Consider the following 24893-nt stretch of genomic DNA (forward strand, 5'->3'; position numbering starts at 1 on the left):
GCCAAATCCGCGTCGAAGTTAAATGTCACCAAAAATTGATTGCCTATCTGTCGTGAGTGTGTGCTCTCAAATTTCCATGAAATCTGAATCTGTTCTATCCATCATTCAGCCGAGGGTGAACATTTTTTCACTTCCCCTTGGACGGACAAGCCAATCCATTTTATTTCCCTATTTACAGGCATTCCTCGCGTATCGTAGCCGCCGTACATCTGTATCTGTAACTCTGTTTGTACACTTGTCTCACTTATCTATCTTTGCTTGTCTTCTCCATCCTATTTTTTTTTTTTGTGGCGGAAAAGTGAGGGGATGGGACCTCCCAAAAACCTCTCTAGTGGAAAGTTCTCTGAGAGAGGGTATTCTTTAACGATGCTTGGATGAATGGTGTGGTGTGGGGGCCCCAATCATTGGCATTAGTTACTCTGACTATTTATTGTATCTGCTGTTCAATCACCCCATCAGCGCCACCATCCCCAATCGATTCCGATTCCCATTCCATTCCCCATTCCCCTGGCGATACCTCATTTGGAAAGCAGCTAATTGAAAGGCATTTAATTAGGGGAAAGTTAATCGAAGAGCGAAATGTGGCGCATAAATATTTAATGCATCACATACAGTTACAGTTACAGTTACAGATACTCGTAAACTGCACTGACAATTGCTCTGCGATTAGTCATGGTCTAGGTCAGTGGAGGAGATCGTTGGAGGTACATACGAGACTTGGTCTCTATCTCTATCTCTGTCTCTGGGTCTGGGTCTGAGAAGAATTTCATTTCGGTTTGCAATGCAGTTTCGATGATACATTCGTGTGTGTGTGTGTGTGTACACTGTACTGGTTTTGACTCATGGCGGAGCTTTGTACAGGTGAATCATTTGAGGGACAGTCGAGCGACGAATCGATCGACAGTTCCAGCTCTGAGAGCAGGTTAACCCTCTCCCTCTCCCCCTTCCCCTGCTCCTACTCTTTCTCCTGCCATCCGAAGATCCATTAAAAAGACCGGCACTATAGAAGTGCGAGAGAGAGAGACAGAGAGCGGCCTGAAGATAATAAAGCAAAAGTTTCTTAAGCGCCAAAAACTGGTTTCCTGCCATCTCGCTCTCACACACACGCGTGGTAGAGAGAGAGAGCATGAGTGAGAGCGGAGCTTAGAACAAAATCGAAAAGAATCACGATCCACATGAGGAAGAAGCAGCGGAGAGCGGAGAGCGCACAGCGGCAGCGGGCAAGCAGAAGCAGAAGCAGAAGAGAGACTAGTCTAAGCTTTCAAATTCCAGCCTGCGCGGGGAGGGGGGCGGGCAGGGCGGCCTGAGCTGAGATTTTGGCCCGCATTAAGTTAAACGAAAAAAAAAAAACAAAACAGAAACCTGTCGCTCTGTCGCTGTCGCTGTCACTGCCTCTGCCAACTGCGCTGCCTGCTGTGGCTGTGGAGCACAAAAACAATGCAAACAGGTTGTTCTTAAGTTTATTTCGATACCCTTTCCGTTAGGGGTATGCTAGTTTCGAACAGGTGTTTGTAATAGAGCAGATGAAGGCTATATTTTGTTGTTTGGAAACCATGTGGGCCACGTTCTATATATTTGTATTTGTGTATTTTGCAGGGTATCCCAATCTGTGTCTTGATTGTTTTTCGTTGAGAAATATTTCTGAAAAACATTAGCGACGCGACCGAAGAAAAAGAAGAGTAAAGAATCAAGCGCGTACATCTACACACACCTAAAGGCTATACATATGTGTACATACATATGCAAGATGCGATATATGTATATATATATACGACATTTAAGGCATTTTTATTGCTTTGCGTGTCGCTTGCTGGCTTTGCCTTTGCTGCTGCTGCTGATGTTCTCTTCTCTGCTGCGTTTTGCTCGTTTTACTTGTGTTTTTGTTGTTGTTGTTTGTTCTGGAAGCAAAAGCTTAAGTACAAAACACAAAAAGGTACAAAGAGAAAAGAGTCGGAAAGTCAAAAAGGTAGAAAACCGCAGACTCAGATGACTAGACCGCCTTTCTCGCCCCACACAACTCTCTTTCTCACTCACTCTCCCTCTATCCCTCTCTCTCCCTCTCTCTTGGGAACGTAAGAATAACAAAACAGAAGAAAGAAAAGAATTTGTTACGCCTGAAATGATGGCCAGAGCGGGGCGGGGGCAGAGCTATTTATAGGATCCGGAATACATAACATAATGGAAATGACGTATGTGCATGTCCCAAAGGTTACAGCACTCAACAGGTAATATGTACAATCCCATTGAATAATGCAATCAAAAAATTCACATACTACATGGTTCTGGATAACATCTGGAATTGGATCTGCGCTCAATTAACTCGAATAAACATCATGGGAAGTGCATTTGGGAATGGCCCATCAATGGAATCAATGGAGCTCTCTTATAGCTTCTAAAAAGCATTGCCATGAATTGCAACCCAGAAATAATTATAGTACTTTTCGTAGAGAACTTTCGAGTGCTGAAATATCATAATTTTTTGATCTAACACCTCTAAGATCAGCTTTAAGATCCAGTCATATGCAATTCTTTCCCCACTTAACCCACATTTGACCCTCAAACAGGGTCTGACCCCTGGACATGGACCTGGACATGGAGATATGTATGTCCCCTACGGTGGAGGCGGTTCGCCTGCTCCTGCTGCTCCATTCGCTTGGGTGGAAGTATGTCAATGACTTGCACGCGACCACCGAGCACCGAGCACCGAGCAGGAAAGGTACGAGACCTCCTCCCTTTCAACGAGAGACTCTCCAAGCAAGCAACCGGCATTCCCGAATGCAATAAACTTTATTAACTGTGCGACAACGACAACAATTGTTGTACACGCCACACTGGGAGGTTGGTAGAACGAGATGGTAGGGGAGTACTGCTAAAGGGGGGTGGGGGGTCTTGTAGAGCGAAAACAATTAAATATCCGCTGCCGGCTTGTCCAGAAGGTTTCATAATAGGCCTCCCAAACACACAAACACACTTTCTGAATGAATGGCAAACCCACCCACACACACACACACACACACACACACACACACACACTCAACATAGGGACTATACGGATCCTTTTAATTTCCTGCTGTTATTTCCATGCACGTAGCAGAGCCAAGCGCCGCGTGATTTCCATTTGCTGGCATGGCATGGGCCGGAGGGGGGACGAGGGGGAACGCAACAGCCTGAAACATATGCGACACATTCCCTCCATAAGCCGCCCCCCACACACACACACACAATGCCAAAGTAAACCGAAAGATAATGGACCTGCGGGGCCCACCCAAAAAGAAGTTCAAGAAAAATAGAAGCAGAAAAGCGCCATGGGACTGGAGGGAACTTCTCTGGAGCAGAGAAGAACTCTTTCTCCTAATGATGGTCATCAAGAGAGCATGTACAATGATATATCATCAGGGAACCCCTTTAAACGAGAGACATCGAGAGGAATCTCAGGGAAAACTATGGAAAACTCTTCCCTATATGTATATCTTGTATTTTAAGCAACTTTTTCAAAGGAAAACTTCCTCCATAAGGGGTCCCGCGTCTCCCCAATCAACAGATGACCCCATTTCTGGGGCTGCAACTTTTCGTCTCCTGTTGTGATTGACATCCGCGGCGGCAGACACGTGCTCCAAAAAGGTAACCGCAAGTAAAACTAAATATACAAAAAGATACAAAGATACCCCATCATCGCTGGCCTGACAACTTAACGGTGGTTTCTCTCTCTCCCTCTCTCTCTCTCTCTCTTTCAGTCAGTCTGTCTGCCTCTGTTTTAACCCAAAAACTGGTTGCGCTTTTGCTTTTCCGCGAATTTTGTTGTCGTTTCGATTTGATTTCGTTGTTGGTTTTCTTTCTTGGGCGCAGAAGAAGGGCGGGGGGTTTGCTGATTTGGTTAAACATGCAAAAATGGTGCCATTCAATTGACACATATCCGATATTTTTGGCCAAGAAAAACCGACAAGATTCATATGGAAAAACTCTGCCAAAGCCACACCAGGGCTTGTCCCCGATTAGGAAGTTCCAATCAGCATCTTCCATTAGGATAATATCATAATCCCACATAGCACTCTATAAAACATCTACCAATCCCAATCATGGTTTTTCCGCCAGCTGTTTTTCCTCCCAGGCAGATCTGTGCCGTGCCCCAAAATCAATTAGCAATAAAAGCAAAAAACAGAAAAGAAACTTTTCTTTTTTCTTGTTTTTTAATGCCCAAAAACCATAGTCCGGCAAAGATTTATGGCACTTTCGTTGCCATTTCGTTCTTTGGCTTTTCCAGCACCCTAAAATCTGTGACATGGCACGCGTCTCAATTGGATGCCCCAGCACCAGCGCCAGCGCCAATCAAACATTAATAAAAAACCCAACAAATATTTGGCAGCAGCAGTAATTTAGAGCTGAGCTGCGGGCTGGTAGGCACATACCCGTATTGTATCTCACAGATACGCGCTGCCTTGGGGCGCCGACCAGCTAGGTATAAATAAATAATAATACTAAGAAGACACACAACTGGTTGAGGTCTCCGCCGATCATTTCCTTTTCCGGTTTCGCGTTCTGTCTATCGATTTGCATACATAATCGATAGGCGCCCATTTGCATACGCATCTCTAGACGAAGGTATGACCTTTTACGATCTGTACGATCTGTATCTTTTTTTTAATAAAAAGTGTGAAGTTGCGCCGCTACTGGCGGACATTTCTCTTGGGCAATTCCATACAAATAGATACGTATATGGTTCCGATTGCGGCCTTGATCTGCAGTTGGATTATAGCCACACAGAAACTCAATTAATAGCATTGCAAATGCTGTCATTTGTTTGGTTTGGTATTAATCATAAATGTTTAGCATTGATTCCAAACAAAAAGAGAAAAAAAAAACGCGAGACAAAGACGAGGTCATTACCATAGATGGAACGCTACGCCTCCTCCTCCTCCTCCTCCACCGCCTCCTCTGTTGCGCAAAAAGAAAAAGCCATTGGTATGTCTTTTCACATTGCACGGCTAATCGGGCACGGGAAAAAACAACAACAACAACAACAACTATAAAATTGTAACAGCTACTAGGAAAACTGTGGAAAGTCATGGAAAAGTCTGTGATGAGCGCGTCATCGGCAATTGTCTGCGAAAGTGTCTGTCGACAGCTCTCAGGCATGTGAAAGTCAGAGCCGAAGAGAGAAAAAAAACTACTAAACTGGTTCCCCGAGCTGCGAGGCACCTGGCAGGCCAGTGCTAATCAAAGAGGGGAGTGGGTAGAGGGGAAGACAGGGTTTTCCACCAGCCAAAAGTCGAGCAAACGTCTGACATGATAACGCACGGCACTCAATGCAATTGCCGGACAAAAGTTTAGAGGAGCGCACTTCCGTAGGGACCCACAGACAGAGAGACAGGTGGAGGCTGGCTGGCTCTTGACCCAGTCCCCCCTCTGGGAGTCCTCTGGGGAGGACCTGCTTGAGTCCGGGCTGATACTCCTCCACCTGTTGCCAGAACGAACCTGGAGGTGGGGGCGCCTCTAATGGCGTTGCATGTTACACACACTTTGTAAATGGTTATAGTTATGGTAGAAGGCTATTAATAGTAGCAGTGCCATTAAAGCAATGTTTTGCAGCATTATAGATATTCTAAAAGTATATATACAGCCCCCTTCCACTAGAAATACCGATTTCTACCTTTAAATCAATACCAAAAACGCGCTTAGAGCTACATTTATCTGTAGCTAGTTTTCTTTTACACAATAACTCTATGGAACCTCTGAGAAACTACATAAACAACATCCGAGTGCCATATAATGATGTACCGTCTGGCCATTAAGACTAGAATTTGCCCCATGACGAGTGCAGGGCAGGGCAGGGCAGGGCGGGGCGGGTGTTGGGGGGCACCCCGAAAACACGGCATGACATGGAATGCTGCTGCTGCTGGCTCCTACATGTGTCTTTACTGTAGATTCCTCGTATTTGCATAAAATCGCATTAAAATTTGCCATTTTGCCAACTTTAATGTACCATAAAACACAGACACAGAAAAACAGCAGTAGAACCACGGAACCAGGGCCACGGCCGGGCTCCATAGGAAACAAGTAACTTTTTTGCCTGTTTTGTGTCCACAAATTGTAGCAAAAGAGAAATAGCGATAATAATGTGCAAAAAATAAAAGAAAGAAAAGAGACGAGAATTGAAGGAAAGAAATGCCAAGTCAAGCCAAGCCAAGCCAAGCCAAGTAGAAGGCGAAAACTTTAACCAGGAACCCGCCCAGGAAATAGGGGGGAGAGCCTCCCAGGGGAAGGGGCAGGGGCAGCAAATTAATTGTGGGAGAGTCTAAACTAATGTGGGGACGGAGGCCGCGTTGCTGCTGCTGTTACCTAATGCCTGCAATGGAAAAAAAAGGGCTTTGTGCTTTTTTTTAGGAGATAAATCTAATACATGTCCCCACACATAAAATTGGGGTTTTGTGTCCACAAAAATGAGATCTAAATTAATTAGAGAAGCCCAAAAAAGAAAATAGATCCCCAAAGGGGTTTACAAGATCACAAGAATAAAGTTTTCCGTATAGATAGAGGCTCTCTTTTTATAGGGTGAACCTTTTTGTTTGCATCCTTCAATTCGTTTAACCTTTTGAGATGTCATACCATCTTTCGGCCAACACATACTTGACCCCTGGCTTCAATTTCAATCGAAATCTCATTGAAAGCGGCTTAGCCATGCATTTTGATTCCCCAGAACCAATTAGAATCCAGTTTGGCACTTGAAAAACTGTTTACACCACATTGAACACCCTACGACGAACATATAGACGTATCTACATTATGCGTAAATCCAAAAGTAATATCAATGCTGCTGCCCACTCGAGTGGCAACACAATATTTCCCATATTTTCAGCATTCCAATTACAGATTCAAGTGCTTCCCCCCTCCAGAGAAAAGATTTACATATATGTATGGGATGTTTACGAAGGAAAAATGTACAATTTTCAGCCTTTAATTGGCTTGTTGGCAGTCAGTCAGTCAGTCAGTCAGTCAGTTGTCATGACAATAATTAATGTATCACCAATCGAACGGCACAGGAACATGTGTATCTTTCCCTCGGAATGTATCTGTGCTGTGTGTATCTTGGCATTGAAAAGTGCCGCACATGTGGGGTTAATGTTGTTTTCTCTGCCGAAAGGGAAATGGGAAAATGGCGATGAGAGGTGACAAGTGAGTCGAGACAAGCCACAAAAATACACACATTAGGTTTTAGGTTTATCCATAAATTACAGAACTTGTTGCGTTTTCAGGGCACCCTTTTTTTCTTTCAGTGGACCACAAAATGTTGTTGTTGTTAAAGCTAAGGAAAACGAGCTGGTTCTTAGGACATATGTAGATCGATCTGTTTCCTCTTACCATATGCATCAATATAGTGCGCCAATTCAGCTACTAATCCACAGATATCCATGAAAGATAATCCAAAAACTGGTTGGTATTCACTGTGACTGATATTTCACTCGATTGTAACTGGTAGATGGGATGCCTGCACCCTTGAGAATAATCACACGCGCTCCACACGAGTTCTCTGCTCTCAGCTCTCAGCTCTCTTCTCTTCTGCTGAGAATGTATCTCCACGATTTGTTTGCACTTTGCAGCCACTTTGCCATAAAATATCTATACAAATATGAATATATATTTATTTTAAGAAATATACTTTCTTTCTCTCCTCTAATTTGTGGTTGGGTTCTCAGCTACAATGCGTTTTGTTTCGTTTCGTTTTGTTTTGTTTTGTTTTGTTTTGCACTTTCTTACGAATTGCACTTGTTGTGGGGGCTATTTATTTATTATAGGGGCTCTCTCTCTCTCTTTCTTCTTTTTTGTTTAACAATTTCTCATAGACACTCGTACAATATATGCAACATTTGGTTTCTATGGGGGGGGTGTGGGTTTTGGGGGGTGTGGGGGGAAACCTTTCTTTGTATTTTTGAAATTTCTTTTGTTTCGTATTTAATATATTTTGTATTTTGTATTTTTGTTTCGTTTTGTTTTATGTAAATTTTTTTGTAAGCAAAACACAAACAGCGGACAAAACGAGCGCACGAACGGGGCGGCGAGCGAACGATCGAATCGAGCGGCGAGCGACCGTGTGCGGACCCGTGGAGAACCGTTAACAACAAAATCCAAAAAACAACTCAACTCCAAGAGCGAAACCGAAACCGAAAACCGAACGGAATGCTGAACGCGACGTCGGCAGCCGCCAGGCCACCAAAACAGAGCACAAAGTCGTCGGCGTCGCTCTGTCGACACAAAGTTATTCACCACGAAGCTCACCACACCAGAGAGAGAGGGAGAGAGAGACAGAGCGAGCGAGCGAGCGAGAGTAAAAGTCGAAAACGGAATCAGCGCTAAAGTTAAATGTGAAACACAACACGCACACACACACACACACACACACACAGATACTCTCCCTCTCTCAGGCTTGAATGAAAAATGCCGATGCAATCGTCAGATACTCTCTCTCTCTCTCTCTCTCTCTCTCGCTGTGTGTTTACTCTCTCTCTCTCTCTCTCTCTCTCTCTCTCTGTCTGTCTGTCTGTGGCTCTGAGGCTTGCACGTGTGTGCGTGCCAGTGCCATCATCGCTTTCCTTTTATTTTATTCTGTTTCTCTCTGTTTTCTATCGTTTCTTCTTCTTCTTCTTCAGTTTTCTGGCTCGGGTGCACAAGTGCAAATTCACACGTACATTCGAAATGTACGCTGGCACAGTGGAACAAAAGCAATCGAATCGGAAATGGAGCACCCAAATGGGGTCCATAAGCACATATTCATTTTTAGATGAAAATTTAACAATTTCATGGATTTTTAAAAGATATTTAAGGTCTCAAAAGTATTTGGTGAAGACTCTAAAGAAGTTATGGCATATATCTGGGAGATCTACTAGGAGATCATGAAATCACTGTCCGGCGATACAAATAAACCACTTTTAAAAAGTTAATTTAGATTTCTTAAAGATTTCTTTCTTCTGGAGATCTTCAGAGATCTGGGCTTTCAAATTTCTTTTGCCAACCTTCACTTTCCATCGACTAGCCCTCATTCTCAACCCACAATCCAAGCAGAAACCCTCATAATGTTTGCTCCACCTGCCCCAAAGATACATTTATTATCTCAATAATTCTTGGCCCATTGAAAAGAATCCCAATCATGAGAAAAGAGTCCTTAGCAGACCTGCTCACTAAATTGGAACAATTCCAATTCGATATATGTAGAGGAGGAAAGGCACACGCAGGGCAAAGGAAAATGAAATTTTTCCCCTTGGGCAGAGAAAAAGAATTGAAGAGACGTAATTGATGGAAAGGCAGCCACCAGATCGACACAAGTCATGCAACAACACCAACAGTAATAACAGCAACAGCAGCAACAACAACAACAACAAATGTATCTACGAGTATGTTTGTACAGAATGTATCTACGAGTACGTTTATGTGTACGTGTACGTGTTCGTTTGTTTGTTTGTCTGTCTGTCTGTATATTTGTACAATGATTGACCGTCGCCGCCGTCGTCGTCGTCGTATGTTGGGCGGCGTATAAATTGCACATTTCAAATACATTGTGGCTAAAAAGTAAATGCAAACCGAGATACAGATACACGCTCTCTCTCCACTCTCCTCCTCACCCTCCTCCACCTGACGAGCGGTATATCTGTGTGTGTGTGAGGCAAGTTCAAGTGTAGAATGCAATAGAGAGAACTGCAATCGAGAGAGAGAGTGAGAGACGAGACCTCCATCTCTTGTCTCTATCTCTCTGTACGCATACGCATAGAAAAGCCGGCAAAGGCAAGGGCAGCCCCAGCCACAGGGGCAGCGAGGGGGCAGAGGGGGGGAGACCGAGAGAGCCTAGACTGTGGTGAATTTCTCTCTCTCTCTCTCTGTCTCATTTTGGGGGTTGGCGGCTAGACACCACATTGAACCACAAAGAGTTCAAGATTGAAAACACAAAATATCAACAATGACAGCTGAGTAGAGTGCCCCGCGGTGTGGGTGCGAGGGGGGGGCTATGGAGAGGGGGCCCTCCATCTATGTACATCTCTCTCTCTCTCTCCCACTCTCTATCTGTTTGTGTGTTTGTTTTATCCATACAAATACAGCTGCCGCCCAGAAGAGGCCTTCTGCATTCAATGATGTCTGCCACAGATTCTGCCTCTCTCTCTCTCTGCCCCCCCCCTCCACCGCCAAGCAACACTCGCCCTTCCACTGCCTTCCCTAAACCCACCCACACACACACCCCCTTTGGACGCTTCTTGGCCGACTGCCAAACGACGAAGACTCTCCTTCGCCTCCGCCTCCGCCTCCGCCTCCTCCTCCTCTGACGACAGTTCAGTAGTACAGTGGAACAAATTTGTTTGGGTGTGAGTGCAACAGTCAGTGTATCTCTATGTGTGTCTGTGTGTGCATGTGTGTGAGAGAGAGAGAGCGTTTGTCTAGTTGCGAGGGTGTTTGACGGTGTGGTGGCGGGGGCGGGCGGGGATAGAGAGGAAGTCGTGTGCACGCCGTTTGTTGGGGTAGTTCGCCGGCAGAAAAGATAAATAGAAATAGAGAAATAGAAATAGAAGAGCAAAGAGGAAACTGAGAACAGTGGCAAGTGGGAAGTGGGTAGCGATGTCTGATGTATGGCATGGCGCTGCGCATACCCTGGAGTGTGTCGGGGGGAGGCTAAAACAAAAAAATTGATGGAAAGAGATAAGATATTTTTTTTAAAAATATTTCCACCTAGTTCTGGAACAAACAATTGCCGGAACTAGTTCTAGAAAAGAGTCAGTTTATTCTGGAAAAAACATCCTTAAGAAAAGTCCCTAAAACTAGTTCCATCTCTGACACTTTCGAAAAGGGAACTAGTTCTGTCTCTCGAACTAGTTCTGTCTTATGGGAAAACACCTTCTTAACACCACCCATTCCCGATTGCTTACAACTCACAGACACATTATGTATCTGTATCTTTGCACCAGCTATCTCTCCATCTATGCATGTGTATGTGGGCATCTGAGTGCACTCGACGAGGGAGATAGTGGAGAACAGCTAAAGGAAAAGAAAAAGAAAAACTTGTCTACATGGCTCCGATGCCTGTCGTACAAGCTGCAAAATTTATGCGAAGACACACAAATCCACTGAACGAGAGACCCCGACAATGAGAGACAGACCGTGCACCACTGCCACTGCCACTACCACTACCAACACGAGAGCTCCACGCTCTCTGCACTGCTCCACCTCCTTATTGGATGCAGACCCCCGACATAGGCATGGACATAATAATAATTTGTTGGATTTTCTTTTGCCAGTCTGGTTTGCCTTGTTTGGCGCGGATTCGTGGCGGGTTCGGTGAGGTTTCGGGTTCGAGTTCGGGTACACACACACACACACACAGCGAAAGAGCGGTGGCAGCGGCACAGGGGGCACAGGGGGCACGTAGAGGCAAGAGGCAATGGCAAAGTCAGGTTTAATGTCGTTCAGTGGCGCGGCGGCTTTTTTTGCCGTTGAGGTAGTCAAAGCCACGCGACAGAGAGCGAGGGAGAAAGAGCGAGACAGCGAGACAGCGAGAGAGTAAGAGTAAGAGGGAAAGGCAAAAAGGGAGCCCATGACATCAAAAGTGGGCTGAGGCCGCGGCTCTCGTCGTCGTCGTCGTGGGCCAAGGAACCACTGAAAGACATGGCACTGAAAGGCATGCAACGAACGACCGAAAGACCGACCGACCGACCGACCAACCGAGCCGTGTGGGCAAATAGTCAAACATCGGGTATCGGTGGTTGTTTCCCGATAAGCGTCTATGAATGGGTAATGTAATGTAATGGGGCACTGCCGGCCAGCAGAGTCACTGCAGGATGGGGGCAGGGGACAGAGGCAGGGGGCAGGGGGCAGCGTACATTGCAGGGAGTTGTCCAACAAGAGCGTGCAAGTACATACATGTCTTCGTATATATATTCCAATACATAAGTGGACCTTAAATGGGTGGTGGAAGGTCGCGCATGGCACAGTGGGATCAATTGGCACCAAATGAAAGTGCGAAATGCACTTAATATCGTACAAATCTGATAAGAATGCAGTTGGTTCATATAGGATATCGATGGGTAAGCATGAATTGAGTGTCGAAAGATGGAAGAGTTGCATTCAGAGAACAGTCAACAGGTTAATTACTCGATATATCGAAGTAGATCGATTTATCGGTCATCTCAATTAGTGATCGTAAAGATTTACTAATAACGGTAGAATATTCAATGATTTATCGATAGAATAACAGTTTTGAATCGATTAATATCGATCATGTGATGTTTTATCGCTAGAAGAGCAGCTTTTAATCGAATAATATCGATAACTTGATGGTTTATCAATATAATAAAAGCTTTTAATCGCTAATAGAATAGCCCTCAATAGCCCTTAATTCCATATACAAAACCATTCCCGTTGCGGTTTCTATGCCATAAATCAAAGACATTAGATGGCATAATAGTATTCCTCCCGCAATCACAAAGTGCACTTTACATTCCAGTCTTTAATGTGGAATTCGTATCGAAATGGACAAAAGTCGCTTATCTGCGTATCGTTTTCTGTTCCAGTCCCCCCCTCCAGACAATGTCTAATGCATTCTTCTTATCAATTCAGTTTTTTGGCGCCCATGGGCAGCCGCAGGCAATAGCCATCGGTCGATTGAACATTTAATTTTGTATGAGCCGGCAATTGCTGGACTTCTGTTTCTCATAAACACTTTTATTGCAGCACTTACCATTCTACCAGCTATTGGCATAACATAAATGGAAATTTATTCCAAAGAAACGTACGATCTTATCGATAACTCACCTGAAAAGAAACAAAGATACAAAGAATTTCATTAATTATCATCTATGGAGTAAAATATCAGTAGTATCAAAATCTAGTTCCTGTCCAGTAGATACACGTCGCAGAAGGTCATTTCATTGATAAACGAAATCCAGTTTGATTCATAGACAAGAAATTAGCAACAATCTTCCCGTAGTTTAACACATTTTCAGATACATTTGTGTGTCGCTTCTGTTTTCCCACATTTCCGCGCCATCCCCCTGTTTGGCGGAAAAACCTTGACTGACTGCGAGTGTTGCATGCTTGTGAAGCGTGCAATTTTCCCCCAAAATAATTTGCATTTCCCACTGCAGGAGAGCCTGCTATTTTTCCGAAATTCATTCATGGGAGTCGCATTAAAAATCTTTATTATTATTTGTTCACGTTTCTCGTGTCACGCCAGAGACAGAGCCAGAGCCAGAGCTAAAGCTCAAATGCGAAATGCAAATTGAATTTGAAAATTGCCACCGACACTTGACGGCCTGTCTACGAAAACACAAAAAAATATATATAAAAAACAGCAAATAAAAGCATAAAACCGCAATATGCCAAACCACCGTCTCAGTCTAGAGGGGAGGGGAGGGCGTGGGGGGGGGGACCCAGCGCCCCATTGAGTGGGGCCCCCCACCGCCACCATTCATTCCCACCTCGGTGCAGAGCTCTGAATGGTTCTGTCCAGAGCCAGACACACAGCTGAATGGAATGGATATTTAGCTTGTGTCTGGAATTTGATTAAAATAATTTACTGATGCTGGCTGCCAGTTTCTTGTGAGCTATAGACGAGACGACATGCAGGTGTACAGTGCGTTTCAGAGATATATACATACATATACCTCTAATACAGATCTGATCCGTGCCTTGGTGGTGGTTCAATCAGCACTTTCGGATGAGCGGAATACTCATTAGTTGGCTCTTAGTCGTACACTCATTCATGTGTATTATTGTCATAGCTTTAGGTTTCCTCTTAGGTTACTCTATCAATCCTCATATCACGCTTCAACAGCTCTCTTCCTCTCTCTCCCTCTCTTTTATGCCCACGAAACGCACTGTACCTTTCATTTTATTCATGCTACATGTGATTATTATTATATTTCGTGATTTATGCCGACATGCGTGACATTATTTCATTCCAAGTGACAATTTGAGGCGTTGTTGCTGGCACTAGAATAATTTTGTCATTCGCGAGTACACTCGTGCACTCGTAAATTATATGCGAGCGAATGTTTTGGCATCCTCCAGGGTGCTAGATCATGATGCAGCCTGACAGCCATCGTAACCAGCCATCGATTGCATATTAAACAGTAGTCCGGGCGTCTGCCTGCGGGCGTGTGCACGGGCCTGGCCTTGGCACGCCAGCTATCCATAGTAGTTTCCTGCGGAAAATGGCAAACAACTGGACAGGCAGGCAGCAATTCATCTGAAATCCACATGTCAACACTCAAAGGGGCATGGACACTGGTTGCAGTTGTAATTCACAGCGGAATGTACTTGCAAGTTGTCTGGCTGCGGTCTTTCCAAGGGTATGATGAGTTCGGTAGGTATTTCCATGCTTTAGAACCTACAAGATCGGGTCTCCATAATGGAGACAGGGTATTGTCCCTGTCCGAACCTATGCCTTCTCTCTTTGTTTACTGTAACCTTGTAAGCTGTGGTGGAAGTTGTGTGTAGGAGCCCAAGAGTGCAACACGCGCCAGAGCTTAGGGCTGCCCCTCTCCCCCCCCCTCTCTCTCACCATCGATGTCTGACAGCTTTGACCGGGCGAGAGCTAGCTTCTGGGATGACGGAAATAACTGCAACGCACTTGCCACAACACAATCTGCGTTTTACTCTATTGGAAGCCAGCCTTCCCTCCACCCACGCAACCCTTAAGCCCGCACTGCCCGCACCTCGCACCCACCTCGCACCCACCTCGGCCCCACTCCCAGCCCCCCTGAAAGTTTTGTAAATTATTTTTAAATTGCACATATTTAATCAAGTGTGAAGTCTGTTGCGCTGCTGCTGCTGCTGCTGTTGGTCGCACCATTTTGTATGCACGTCAAACAATTAATTAGTGCACAATTCTCTTTCCAGTTCTCTTTCTTTCTGCTTTTTTTTTGCTTCTGCCTTGAACTTGTTTCGCCTTTTGGAGCAGAATCGATTGAAAGATCTCCATCGTATGGAGCAGCGGTGGGCACGTCATCGATAGCACGTGATGCTCGAGACGCACAAGCGAAGGAGAAAGCACGTCACATTATGCATGTCGTGTGCATGACGACAGATTTTGATGCTCACAAGCGAGAGCTGCCAAAGAGAATGCCCGAGAATGGTGCACAACCCTCGTACATGTCGTGTGCAGGACTCGGCCGGAGCGAAAGAGAAAGCCCGTCACATTATGCATGTCGTGTGCATGATGCCAGATTTTGATGCTAAACTCGAAACGCACAAGTGAAAACTGCCAAAGAGAATACCCGAGAATGGTGCACAACCCTCATACATGTCGTGTGCAGGACTCGATCGGAGGTTCGTAGATACATAGATTGGTGGTTTCTTGTGGGGATACTGAAGGGACCTGCCATGTCTTCTTTTGGGGTATTCCTCCCATTATCGATAGTCTGTTTGTTTTAACTGCTTATCGTTACTCAAAAAACCTTTCACATTTGTTTTATGAATCAACAGAAACTCCATTTTTGTCGTTGCCACAAAATTTAGTTGTTGTTACCCCAGATGTCCCCAGTGAACTCTGAAAGTGCACTCATACTCAGACCAGAATACCAGAATACCAGAATATAGGTAGGTGTACACGTACATATATGTGTATGAATAATCATTTGCGGTGCGCCTACCGACAGTTCATTGAACGAACAGACGACAGGCGACGACGAACAGAACCGAACAGAACTGAACAGAACAGCATTTGCTGCGGTTCTTACTCATTTTTGGCTGAGTTTTACCTAATTAAGTCAACAAAGTGGGGGAAAACCCACAAGCACCCCCGCCCATCGCTGTCTGGCTACCGAAAATTGTTATAACAAATCAAAAGAAAATAAGGAAAATCTGATTCCGACTAAGCCAAAACGGGGAATGCTCTTGCTGGGAGTAAAAAGGATAAGGATAGCGATATTAAGGAGAGCGTTCTCATCAGGGCACCATTCTGGAGCATATTTTAGAGAAATATCCCACCCAAATATCGTTGCCCATAAGCGGGATATACCTTTCGTTAGAGTATCGTAAAGCAAAGCCTGGTTGTGGCTTCTAAAAGCCACAACAGAAACAACAAACAAAATCAAATGCAATTATTAGACCACGCATAAAAATAACAAAATTAAGCATAATTTTGTAGACATAGACGGGAGCACTTAATAAAATTATCCCCCACCCCCCCCCCCCCACGCACACGTACAACCAATAGGGGAGCAGTGGTTGGCGAAGGGCGAGGGGGGGCGAAGTCTGACACCCGTCTGGCAACGACCCCGAGACACACACAACTTATTAACACGAACCGCGAAAGTTTCATTTCTTTGGTGCCCAATTCGCCCTCTAATTGGGTCGAGACATGGCAGGGGGCGATTGCGATGAAAACCTTCTTTAAAATTCCATAACGAAAACAAAGCCTCAATCGAAGCAGTCTCCTCAGGGGCAGTCACCGAGTAAGCCCTGCTCGAAACGTATTCCCAATCACTATCAGACTCTCGTCTCGACATAATCACACCAGAAATTTTCAGCAATGGAAAACCTAACGATTGACAGCGAACCAACAAACGACAACGGTTTGGCAGGGTATGTGCGGGCATTCCTGTGGTTGTTGCTGGGGTTATTTGCCCTGGTCAAGGCTGCTCAGCTCCTGGATCACTACTTTATCGCCGGTCTGATGGGGAGCTGCAAGCCCCGCTCGAAAGAGCAGATGTGGCTGCAGTACCAGGCGATGAAAGAGCAGACCGACGCTCAGTTGCAGGAGCTGCGTCAGAGGAACACGAAACTGGTGGGCTTGGTAGCCGATCTGCAGGAGTGCAATCGCCAGTTGATCAACGAAAACTGCAGCCCCCAATCAGCAATGGGCGACCAACAGATGGACCAGGGGCCGAAGTACCCCCACAATCTCTTCATAAAGAACAATCACTTCCACCTGACCAATCAGGTGTTCGTCAAGAAGGGACGCTTCGATCTCAACATAGAGAACCCTTCAGCGGCGCCAAAGGTGGAGCCCAGTATCTGGATGAAGTACCTGAAGCAGCGCAAGTCCCTGATGTCCTGCCAGTCCATTGTCGATCCCAATGCCATGATCGAAAGCACTCCTGGGCGCACAGAGCCCCCCATATTGAGCACCGAGGAGATGCAGAAGATACAGGGTGAGTCGATAGCCGATAGCCGATAAATCGAATAATCGAATATTCTGAAAACCTGCGTATCTTTCAGGCATTAATTAGCTCTTATGCCTAGCTCTTCGTACTTTTGTGTTATGGCATTATACAAATTTGTTAAGGTTTCGGCAGCATAGAAAATCACAAAAAAAGATTACCCATTGGGTATCGACCAATCGATTAAGTGTCTCTTCTTGGTCTTTATCGAGAGACAATCGATATGGGCATCGAAAGCTTTGACGAAATTTATCTGTTTGGAATCAAAGTTTCTCCTTATATTTTATCGACAATATATATCGTTTTTATCGATAATAAATGTTTAACAACCAAAGTTTTCGCTTAAGCAAAGATATATCGGGGATAGCTATCCCTTGCCCCGCAAACAGGAGCATCGCTCGGGACAGCATCAGCGGGAATCGATAAATTTCGATTTTCCTTTTCAATCATTTCAAACGGAAATGTCGAATAGTCTTTTGGTTCGTGTTGATTTATTTGCATATACAATAAATAAATACATTTACTTCTTTTATCCAATTTCCGCCAAGAGCTAAACCGTTTCTATTTGCTCTTTCCGACTCCCCCAAACACCAGCCCCGGACCGGCCCCACGACTCCCCGGTTGACGTCCGCCGAAGAGGAAACAAAACAAATGCAAAAATATGCGTCTGTCCGTCGAGTTTTGTTCCATGTGGAAGCCGTGCCGTACCGCTCCCTGGGACCGCCAGCACGATGACTTATCAACGCAGAATTAAGCGATTGCTTTCTACTCTGCCTCTGCCTCTGCCTCTCTCTTTTTTCTTTTTTCTCTCCTTTCTTGCTCGGCTTGCTGCGGGGTCAGTGGCAGTTATCATTGCAATTTTGTAATCAGTCGCCGGCTCAAGGTTAAATATTCGCTGCGGCACAGTGGGGCAATCTCTATGGGGCTTTTGGGTCTCCTTCTCTTTCTCTTTCTCCAACTGCTTCTGCTCCTTCCGTTGTCTCCCCATATCGAGGGTCGCCATATTTGCGAGTCTCGTTTCATTTATGTTTTTTTTTTTTATGGCTACTTTGTGGGTCATTTGCCCGTCTGGCTCTCAAAATTTCTTTAAATACGAATAAGTATTTCTACATATGTATTCCGATACATATATGTACATGTATATATTTACTTGGAAACATCGCTGTGTGTATTTTTGTGCATTTCGTTTTTCATTTGCGATTGTCACTTTGTTGATTTAGATTTATGGCCATTTAAATGCAATTCCATTGTATTTTACTGGATCACATTTTTTGTCAACTGAATTGGGTCCACCTCTCTCTTCGCCCCCCACCCCCTCTTTCCAGTCTTTCATTTGTACTTTTTTTTCACTGTCTGGTGGTGATTGTTGACGCTGATAATGATGAAGGCTCAATCGATTAGCGGTGATTGCTGCAAGAACAAAATGCCACCGATGAAGTCATTGACTGATGCCATTTGCTATCGATAACCACATATTAGGCGATGCTGCCGATATAAAATCGATTTCGATTGACATCATCACAGCCTTCGATATGAAAATGAAACAAAATTCTGTATCACATGTCCTTCCGTCCACACCTTCCACCCGTATGATATGCTTTGCCAGGTCAGGGTCTCGTAATCAACAACCAACGTCATTGAAGGGCCCGCATCTTTCAATTGGTATCCACTGATGGCCAGCCTCCCCCTCAGAAAGCTCACGCAAAGACCCCAAGAAATGACGCATCTCCAGGCCAAGTTTCCAGCAAGTGGCCAAATGAAAACTGTGATTATTTATAGATGGGAGAGGAGCGGTAACAAAGGCAGCAACTTTACAGTTGATCAAGCTTGGGCGGGGCAGGGGGGGGAGGGGGCATGACATTTGCATAGATAATTTGTTTACCCCAGAGAATCACAAATGATTTCGCCCAGTAACCCACATAGAACACATCTATCCCCGTGTGTGTGTGTGAGAGTGTGGAGGAGGGGGGAACAATCTAATCATTAATTGGCACACTAACCCCAAACACTGAGAGATTCCGCTGCCATTGGCCCCATTCCACGGCACTCACTGATAAAAATAGTTTATTTTTTATCAAGGTTGTTTGCCAAAATAGAAAAAAAAGCACCCACAAAAAAATAACGAAAGTGAAAGCAAAAGGCGAGTGCGAATGCGAATGCGAATGCGAGGGCGTGTGGATAGATAGCGAGAGGGAGAGAGGGAGAGAGCAATTGAAGGGGCGACCGACCTTGAGATAATGCCCTCATTTGAAAATTGTGTTTATTTAACAACGAATTGGAATAATAGGCACAACCAGGAACTCAATTGGAGCAGGGTATACAAATGCTAGATTGTGGAAAGAAATGTTTATAAAGTGCTCAAGAAATGCCATTCGAAAGATCAGAGAAACATGAACTATAAACTGAATGAATATAGGGGTAATTTTACCAAATGAAAAGCTTTGATTTTATTTCATTTTAATCTCACAAGAATTTTGATTGAAACCAGTTTCAATTTTGCATTCAATTTAACCAAAGATACAGTAGAATGAAATGTGAACAAATAAATCAACATTTGACATCACAAAGTGGAAAACAATAAAGCCAAACCGCAAGCAACAAAACTGCAGCAGAAAAGTTCATTAACATCAGAATTAAGAATATCTAAACAGAACGGACAGACTGCGAATCATACGAAAAGAATTCGCTGAAATTAAAAAACAAGAAAACAAAAAATAAGGCACACACAATTTTTATGGGTCAATGTGCTAGTTTTTGGGATCTAAAAGATCATTGACATTGCACAGCGAAACCGAAATCGAAATCGAAACGAGATTAGATCGGATCGCTTCTGGATTATCCTCCTGCCGGTGGAGACATCAGGCCCCAGGCCCCAACAGAAGAGACAGCAGCGAGAGACCTCAATGAAATGTTTGTTTGCCCAAAAATTAGGGTCAGGGCTAGCCTCTGTCCCACTATCAAGTGTCGGTCGTCTACGCTTTGTTCTCTTTGCCTGCGAATGTATCGGTGTATCGGTGTCTCGGTGCCTCGGTGTATCTGTATCTGTGTCATGCGAAAGCGAAAAGAGACAGGCTGGCACACACTCGGGCAGACGGGCCAGTAAATGTTCATGACTCTCATTCTAATTTCATTTAAATGCCTTACAAACACACACACATACCCAGCCTTATGTACACACATATATAGAGTGGCAGAAAGAGAGAGAAAGAGAGAGAGAGTCTGGGGGTCTGCTCTTCTATATACAACAAAAATTGCAGCCCAGCCGACGCGTCGGCCATTTTGGTTTTACTTTTTTATTTCGTTGATTTTTGCTTTCTTTTCTTCTTTTTGTATCCCCAAAAATTCTGTCTGCCTCCACCTCTAATCTGACGCCGCCGCCCTGCCCACTCACACGCCCCCTCTCCCACAATAATCAGCGTCATTGTGTCGTGTTTTTTGAGGCGCAAAACGTGTTGCCATCGTTTTATTTTTCTTCTTTTGCGTATTTTTCTGCTGCCGTTCTTTACGAACTTTTATTTTTTGGCATTTGTTGTTATTGGTGGAGCAAATATTTGCAATTCTCCTGCTTTGTCTGTCTACACCAATAAATTCTTGTAGATTATTATTCTATGGAGGGTTTTTGCTTGAACAAAAAAGTTTAGAGATTCGAACATGTGTAGATCATCGGATGGGCAACCGGTTCTCTTTATTGTTTACATTTATCAATAGATGCCCACACGCACAATAGACACAGTTGATGGCACATAAAAAACGGCCCAAAACGAAGCACCAACACGGCGGCTCTCAACCGGTCCTGTGGCGCAATGGATAACGCGTCTGACTACGGATCAGAAGATTCCAGGTTCGACTCCTGGCAGGATCGCAGAAATTATCTTTTTTCTTTAGTATAGATTTTTATTTTTTCCAACACTTTTCCGCTAGAGAAACACGAAAATAAATATTAATTGGAAAAAAGAGGAAAAAATTGAATTTCGCCCAACGTGGGGCTCGAACCCACGACCCTGAGATTAAGAGTCTCATGCTCTACCGACTGAGCTAGCCGGGCACTTGGTCTTGTCCGTTCCCATCGCCTAAATGACGAGGGGGCCCAAAAGATGAGGCCATTTTGGCAGCAGATGAAGAACTAGAACCTAGAACCTATGCCCTTCCCACGCAGACAGGAGGCAGGAGGCCACAGGGCGTATGCGTAATGTAGTTCTTAGGGGTTGACAAAGCAAATGGAATCAATGGGGTGGATAAGTGGTCCGCCTGGGGCATAAATACTCCGCACAGCCTGCATATATAATTTGTATGAATGTGCCTAGAGGATTACTCGTCGCATCAGAGTTTGCCATATATTATATCTGCGCCATTACACGATAATTTGTTCGCTTTAATAAGCTCCACTATTTGCTTAATCAGTCCGAGAGAGAGAGAGAGAGAGAGAGAGAGAGAGGGAACGAGAGAGAGGGCGTGCGATTCATTCATTTATTCATTCATTGTCGCTGCTCTCTGGCTCGAAACTATTCATAGATTTCTATTTCATTTTCACCCTGACCCACCGCAATAGTTTTCATATTGCTGCCACCACCACCCCTTTTGTGCGGTGCGGCTCGGCAGCTGCAACAACTACAACAACTACAGCAACAACAGTAAATGCCAACAACTATTTATGGCAAAATTCATTCGGTTTGTTGTTGTTTTTGTATGGCTGACTGGCTGACTGGCTGGCTTTCTATCAAAGTTGTTTCGCTCTTGATTTAGTTTATTATTGTGTGGATTTTTTTCGCTTCTCGTTTTGTTGTTTTGCGCCACAGTTCATTGAGCGATTCATGAGCGATAACACGCACATTTTTTCGTACGCACAGAACATACAACTTTTAGCACAACAAAAACAAAAACGAAAAACGAAAAACGAAAAAAAAGTGCGAAATATTGTATGTATTTTCGGTGGCAGACGGTCAAGTGTGTATGGGTGTCGCTGTGTGGCGTGTACACGGGGCGGATGATTCACGACACGCATACGCCGCGGTGTCTGCGACGCACAATGCTAAAAGATAACCACCATTTGGCTGTTCTCTGGGGCTGGTTCGGGGGGCTGGTAAGAAGCACATAGTTTAAAACAAAATCATATATCTTTAGGGAGCTCTCAAGTTTCGCTGGATGTGATATCTTTTCAGGGCCATGGCCTCCCTTGGGTATTATTCAATCTTTATGTCATATCTGGGGAGATTTTCTTGTGTATAAAATGGGTTTATCTTTTATAGAAACAGAACAAACAGCACACATGATGAATGTGTATTAATTTATATTTTCAAGTTGGAGACTTTCTCTCTCTTTTCCATCTCGCTTTTCCCTTTTTCCCCCCCCCCCCCCCCCCCCGTTTTGTTGCTTTTCGTTGGCCTTTGTTCCCGTTTGCCGTGTGTTTTTTTTTTTGTTTTTTTGTGTGCCTTGATTTGAAATGCTTTGTTCTCGTTTCTCGGGAATATATATATATATATTGTATATGCAGTTCTTGTTTTTTTTTTTTTTTGGCAAATTCATGTTCAGGTATTATCAGAATTTATTGCGTCTTAGGTTCATTGTTTTCCCCCAACACAAAAAAAGAGTACTCGATTCGTTTCGATAGAACAGAACAGGTAAATAAATTTAATTGAGCTTTTGAACTTGAAAAAAGGTTGTGGGGTGCCACAGCCATGACTAATGCTGTCATCCAGATATATGCATATATATAGATGTGCATTCGTAGTGCAAATAGTACACTAGAACGACACCGACACCGACCGACTATATTTATATACACTTTCGCTTTCAGATGGAAATTAACAGCGCGCAACAACACAAACGCTTATCTCAACAAATGCCAAAGCGTCGAGTGCAACGAATATATACACTTATACATATATGTATTCCATATACCATATATATATATATATAGTACAAATATATATAGAAGTGGCTATGGCTGTACTGTCGGGCATAAGTTGGCAAAAAGAACACAAATAGAATGCCAAAGCAAAAGAGAGAGGGAGAGGGAGAGAGAGAAAGAAGCGTCCATTAATTAAAAGTAGAAATAAGAGAACGCAAATGGCGTTGGGGGCAGCTGAGGGGCAGACCCCCATCTTGTTTGTGTTTTCCTCTCGATATTGATTGATGTTTTTCATGGCATGGAAGACACGGTTAAATCTATCCATCCATCCATCCATCCATCCGTACGTGTTCGTGTGGGTGTGCGCACAGGTGTCCAAGTTTCTATGATTAATGGCCAAATAATGCGGGGTACAATGCACTCATTCAGCCAGAGATATCGCTACGATAAATATGCTGCATTTTTAGATGGTAAATCGCAGATATTCGACTGCCAGGAAAGGGGTTTACACACACATATTTCCCTATATTTATTTAAACTCTTGTACAGCTTTTCCTCTGATCCATTTCCTTTTATCTCTTGCCTTTTTTACCCTTCTGTAATTGCATCTACTTGCCCACAATCTGCTCCCGTTTTTGGCCCCTTTTTGTCCCCTTTTTATGCACTCCTTTCACTCGCCTCTTCTCGCCATTCATTGCAATTTATCTATAGTCTTTGTTATACGCCTACCATGCCATTCCATCTACTATATCTTGATCCATTGATCCAGTCCGTGTATCGTAATGAATATATTTTTAGCACTCTGGCAAAATCAACTTGTTTTCTGCTCAGCGGCCATTTTGATGACGTTGACGGAATGACTGACTGACTGACTGACTGACTGACTGACTGGCTGACTGTCGCGAGAGCAAAACAACTGTCTTTCCAGAGAACAAAAGCAAGAGCATTACGCGTATGACGACTGATGAAATATGTACGTATACAGAGCCCCCGGATTCCTCCTCTCTCGCTCTCCATACCATCCCTCGTATCGCCACCAATTACCCAGTATATATGTGTACATTTATGTGTTAATGGGTCTCTGACCTGATTTAATAATAATAAATAAACTGTCGCGCAGGGGGGAAAAGAGATAGCACCACAGATAGAAAGAGCAAGAGCCAGAGTGGAAGAGGGAGAGGGAGAGGGGGAATACTCGAATGAGCAATAAATACAAGATTGAATAAAACTATTGTACATACACATACATATATATGTATATATCGCGACGAAATCAATTGGCAAATGAAAACCAGTTGAAGTTTCAATTAAATTTCATTTCACATTCAAGAGAAATCCCAGCCTGGAGAGGAGTTGTCCTCTTGGGCTTTCTCAAATGCTTAAAAACTATCCTATTGCGAACCTCAAGGGTCCTGTCTTGATCCATCTTTGAATTATCAAGCTCGTACGTACACACAATAATGAAACGCACTGTACAAAAAACATATGAATATATATAAAATTGCCAGAATTATCGCCAGCGTCTGTTTGTTATTATTATTATTATTTTTTGGCAAATTTTGTAGCTCGATTTTTTTTCCACTGCCTGTGTATGTGTGTGTGTGTGTGTGTGTGCAGTGTGGAGCTGTGTGTGTGACCTTGAAATGGGTTGCGCTTTGTTGTTGGCGAATTTTTTTGGAAATTATCGCGCGTGTTTCTGCACGAGTATATGTGCAGCTCTCTTTACTTCTCTCTCTCTCTCTATATATATATATATACTTTACACATCGCTGTCCTGCTCTGTGCGAAACGAAAGTCACTCGTCGCTTTCATTTTGATCGTATATATGTACATCTACAACGTACGAAAAGTTGACAAAATGCAACCAGCTAAAACAAAACAAAAATAGGCATAAAGACAAGTACAGTTGA

The 24893-nt window shown here is 44.0% G+C and overlaps 2 protein-coding genes, 1 long non-coding RNA gene and 2 other non-coding genes across 7 annotated transcripts in view; 3 read left to right on the plus strand and 2 right to left on the minus strand.

The window, feature by feature from the left end:
• The window catches only part of EcR (Ecdysone receptor), an 85873-nt gene that overhangs the window by 34981 nt on the left and 25999 nt on the right, over positions 1-24893 (minus strand). The window contains exon 1 of one of the 3 annotated variants that reach the window (XM_002138935.3): positions 7357-8221. The exons of 1 other annotated variant lie outside the window; for it this stretch is intronic. Coding sequence is in view for 1 of the 2 variants with exons in the window: in XM_033377317.1 (XP_033233208.1) it covers positions 7357-7408 (52 nt within the window). In the remaining variant the exon portion in view is untranslated. Of the gene's footprint in view, positions 1-7356; positions 8222-24893 lie in introns of those variants that run through there. One more of the 3 variants, XM_033377317.1, reaches the window with a different exon arrangement.
• Positions 15247-21184, plus strand: LOC117183490 (uncharacterized). Its single transcript, XR_004468578.1, has 3 exons — positions 15247-15257; positions 17833-17834; positions 21148-21184. It is a non-coding gene; the product is annotated as an uncharacterized lncRNA (long non-coding RNA).
• LOC4805567 (uncharacterized) lies at positions 16427-17467 on the plus strand. Its single transcript, XM_001361915.4, has 2 exons — positions 16427-17126; positions 17194-17467. Exons 1-2 carry the CDS (start codon positions 16505-16507, stop codon positions 17202-17204), a joined length of 633 nt encoding a protein of 210 aa, XP_001361952.3. The 5' UTR covers positions 16427-16504; the 3' UTR covers positions 17205-17467.
• TRNAR-ACG (transfer RNA arginine (anticodon ACG)) lies at positions 20925-20997 on the plus strand. The gene has a single exon. It is a non-coding gene; the product is annotated as a tRNA-Arg (tRNA).
• Positions 21108-21180, minus strand: TRNAK-CUU (transfer RNA lysine (anticodon CUU)). The gene has a single exon. It is a non-coding gene; the product is annotated as a tRNA-Lys (tRNA).

The sequence above is a fragment of the Drosophila pseudoobscura genome, chromosome 3, assembly GCF_009870125.1.
Source record: "Drosophila pseudoobscura strain MV-25-SWS-2005 chromosome 3, UCI_Dpse_MV25, whole genome shotgun sequence".
In the NCBI taxonomy this organism is placed as follows: Eukaryota; Metazoa; Arthropoda; class Insecta; order Diptera; family Drosophilidae; genus Drosophila; species Drosophila pseudoobscura.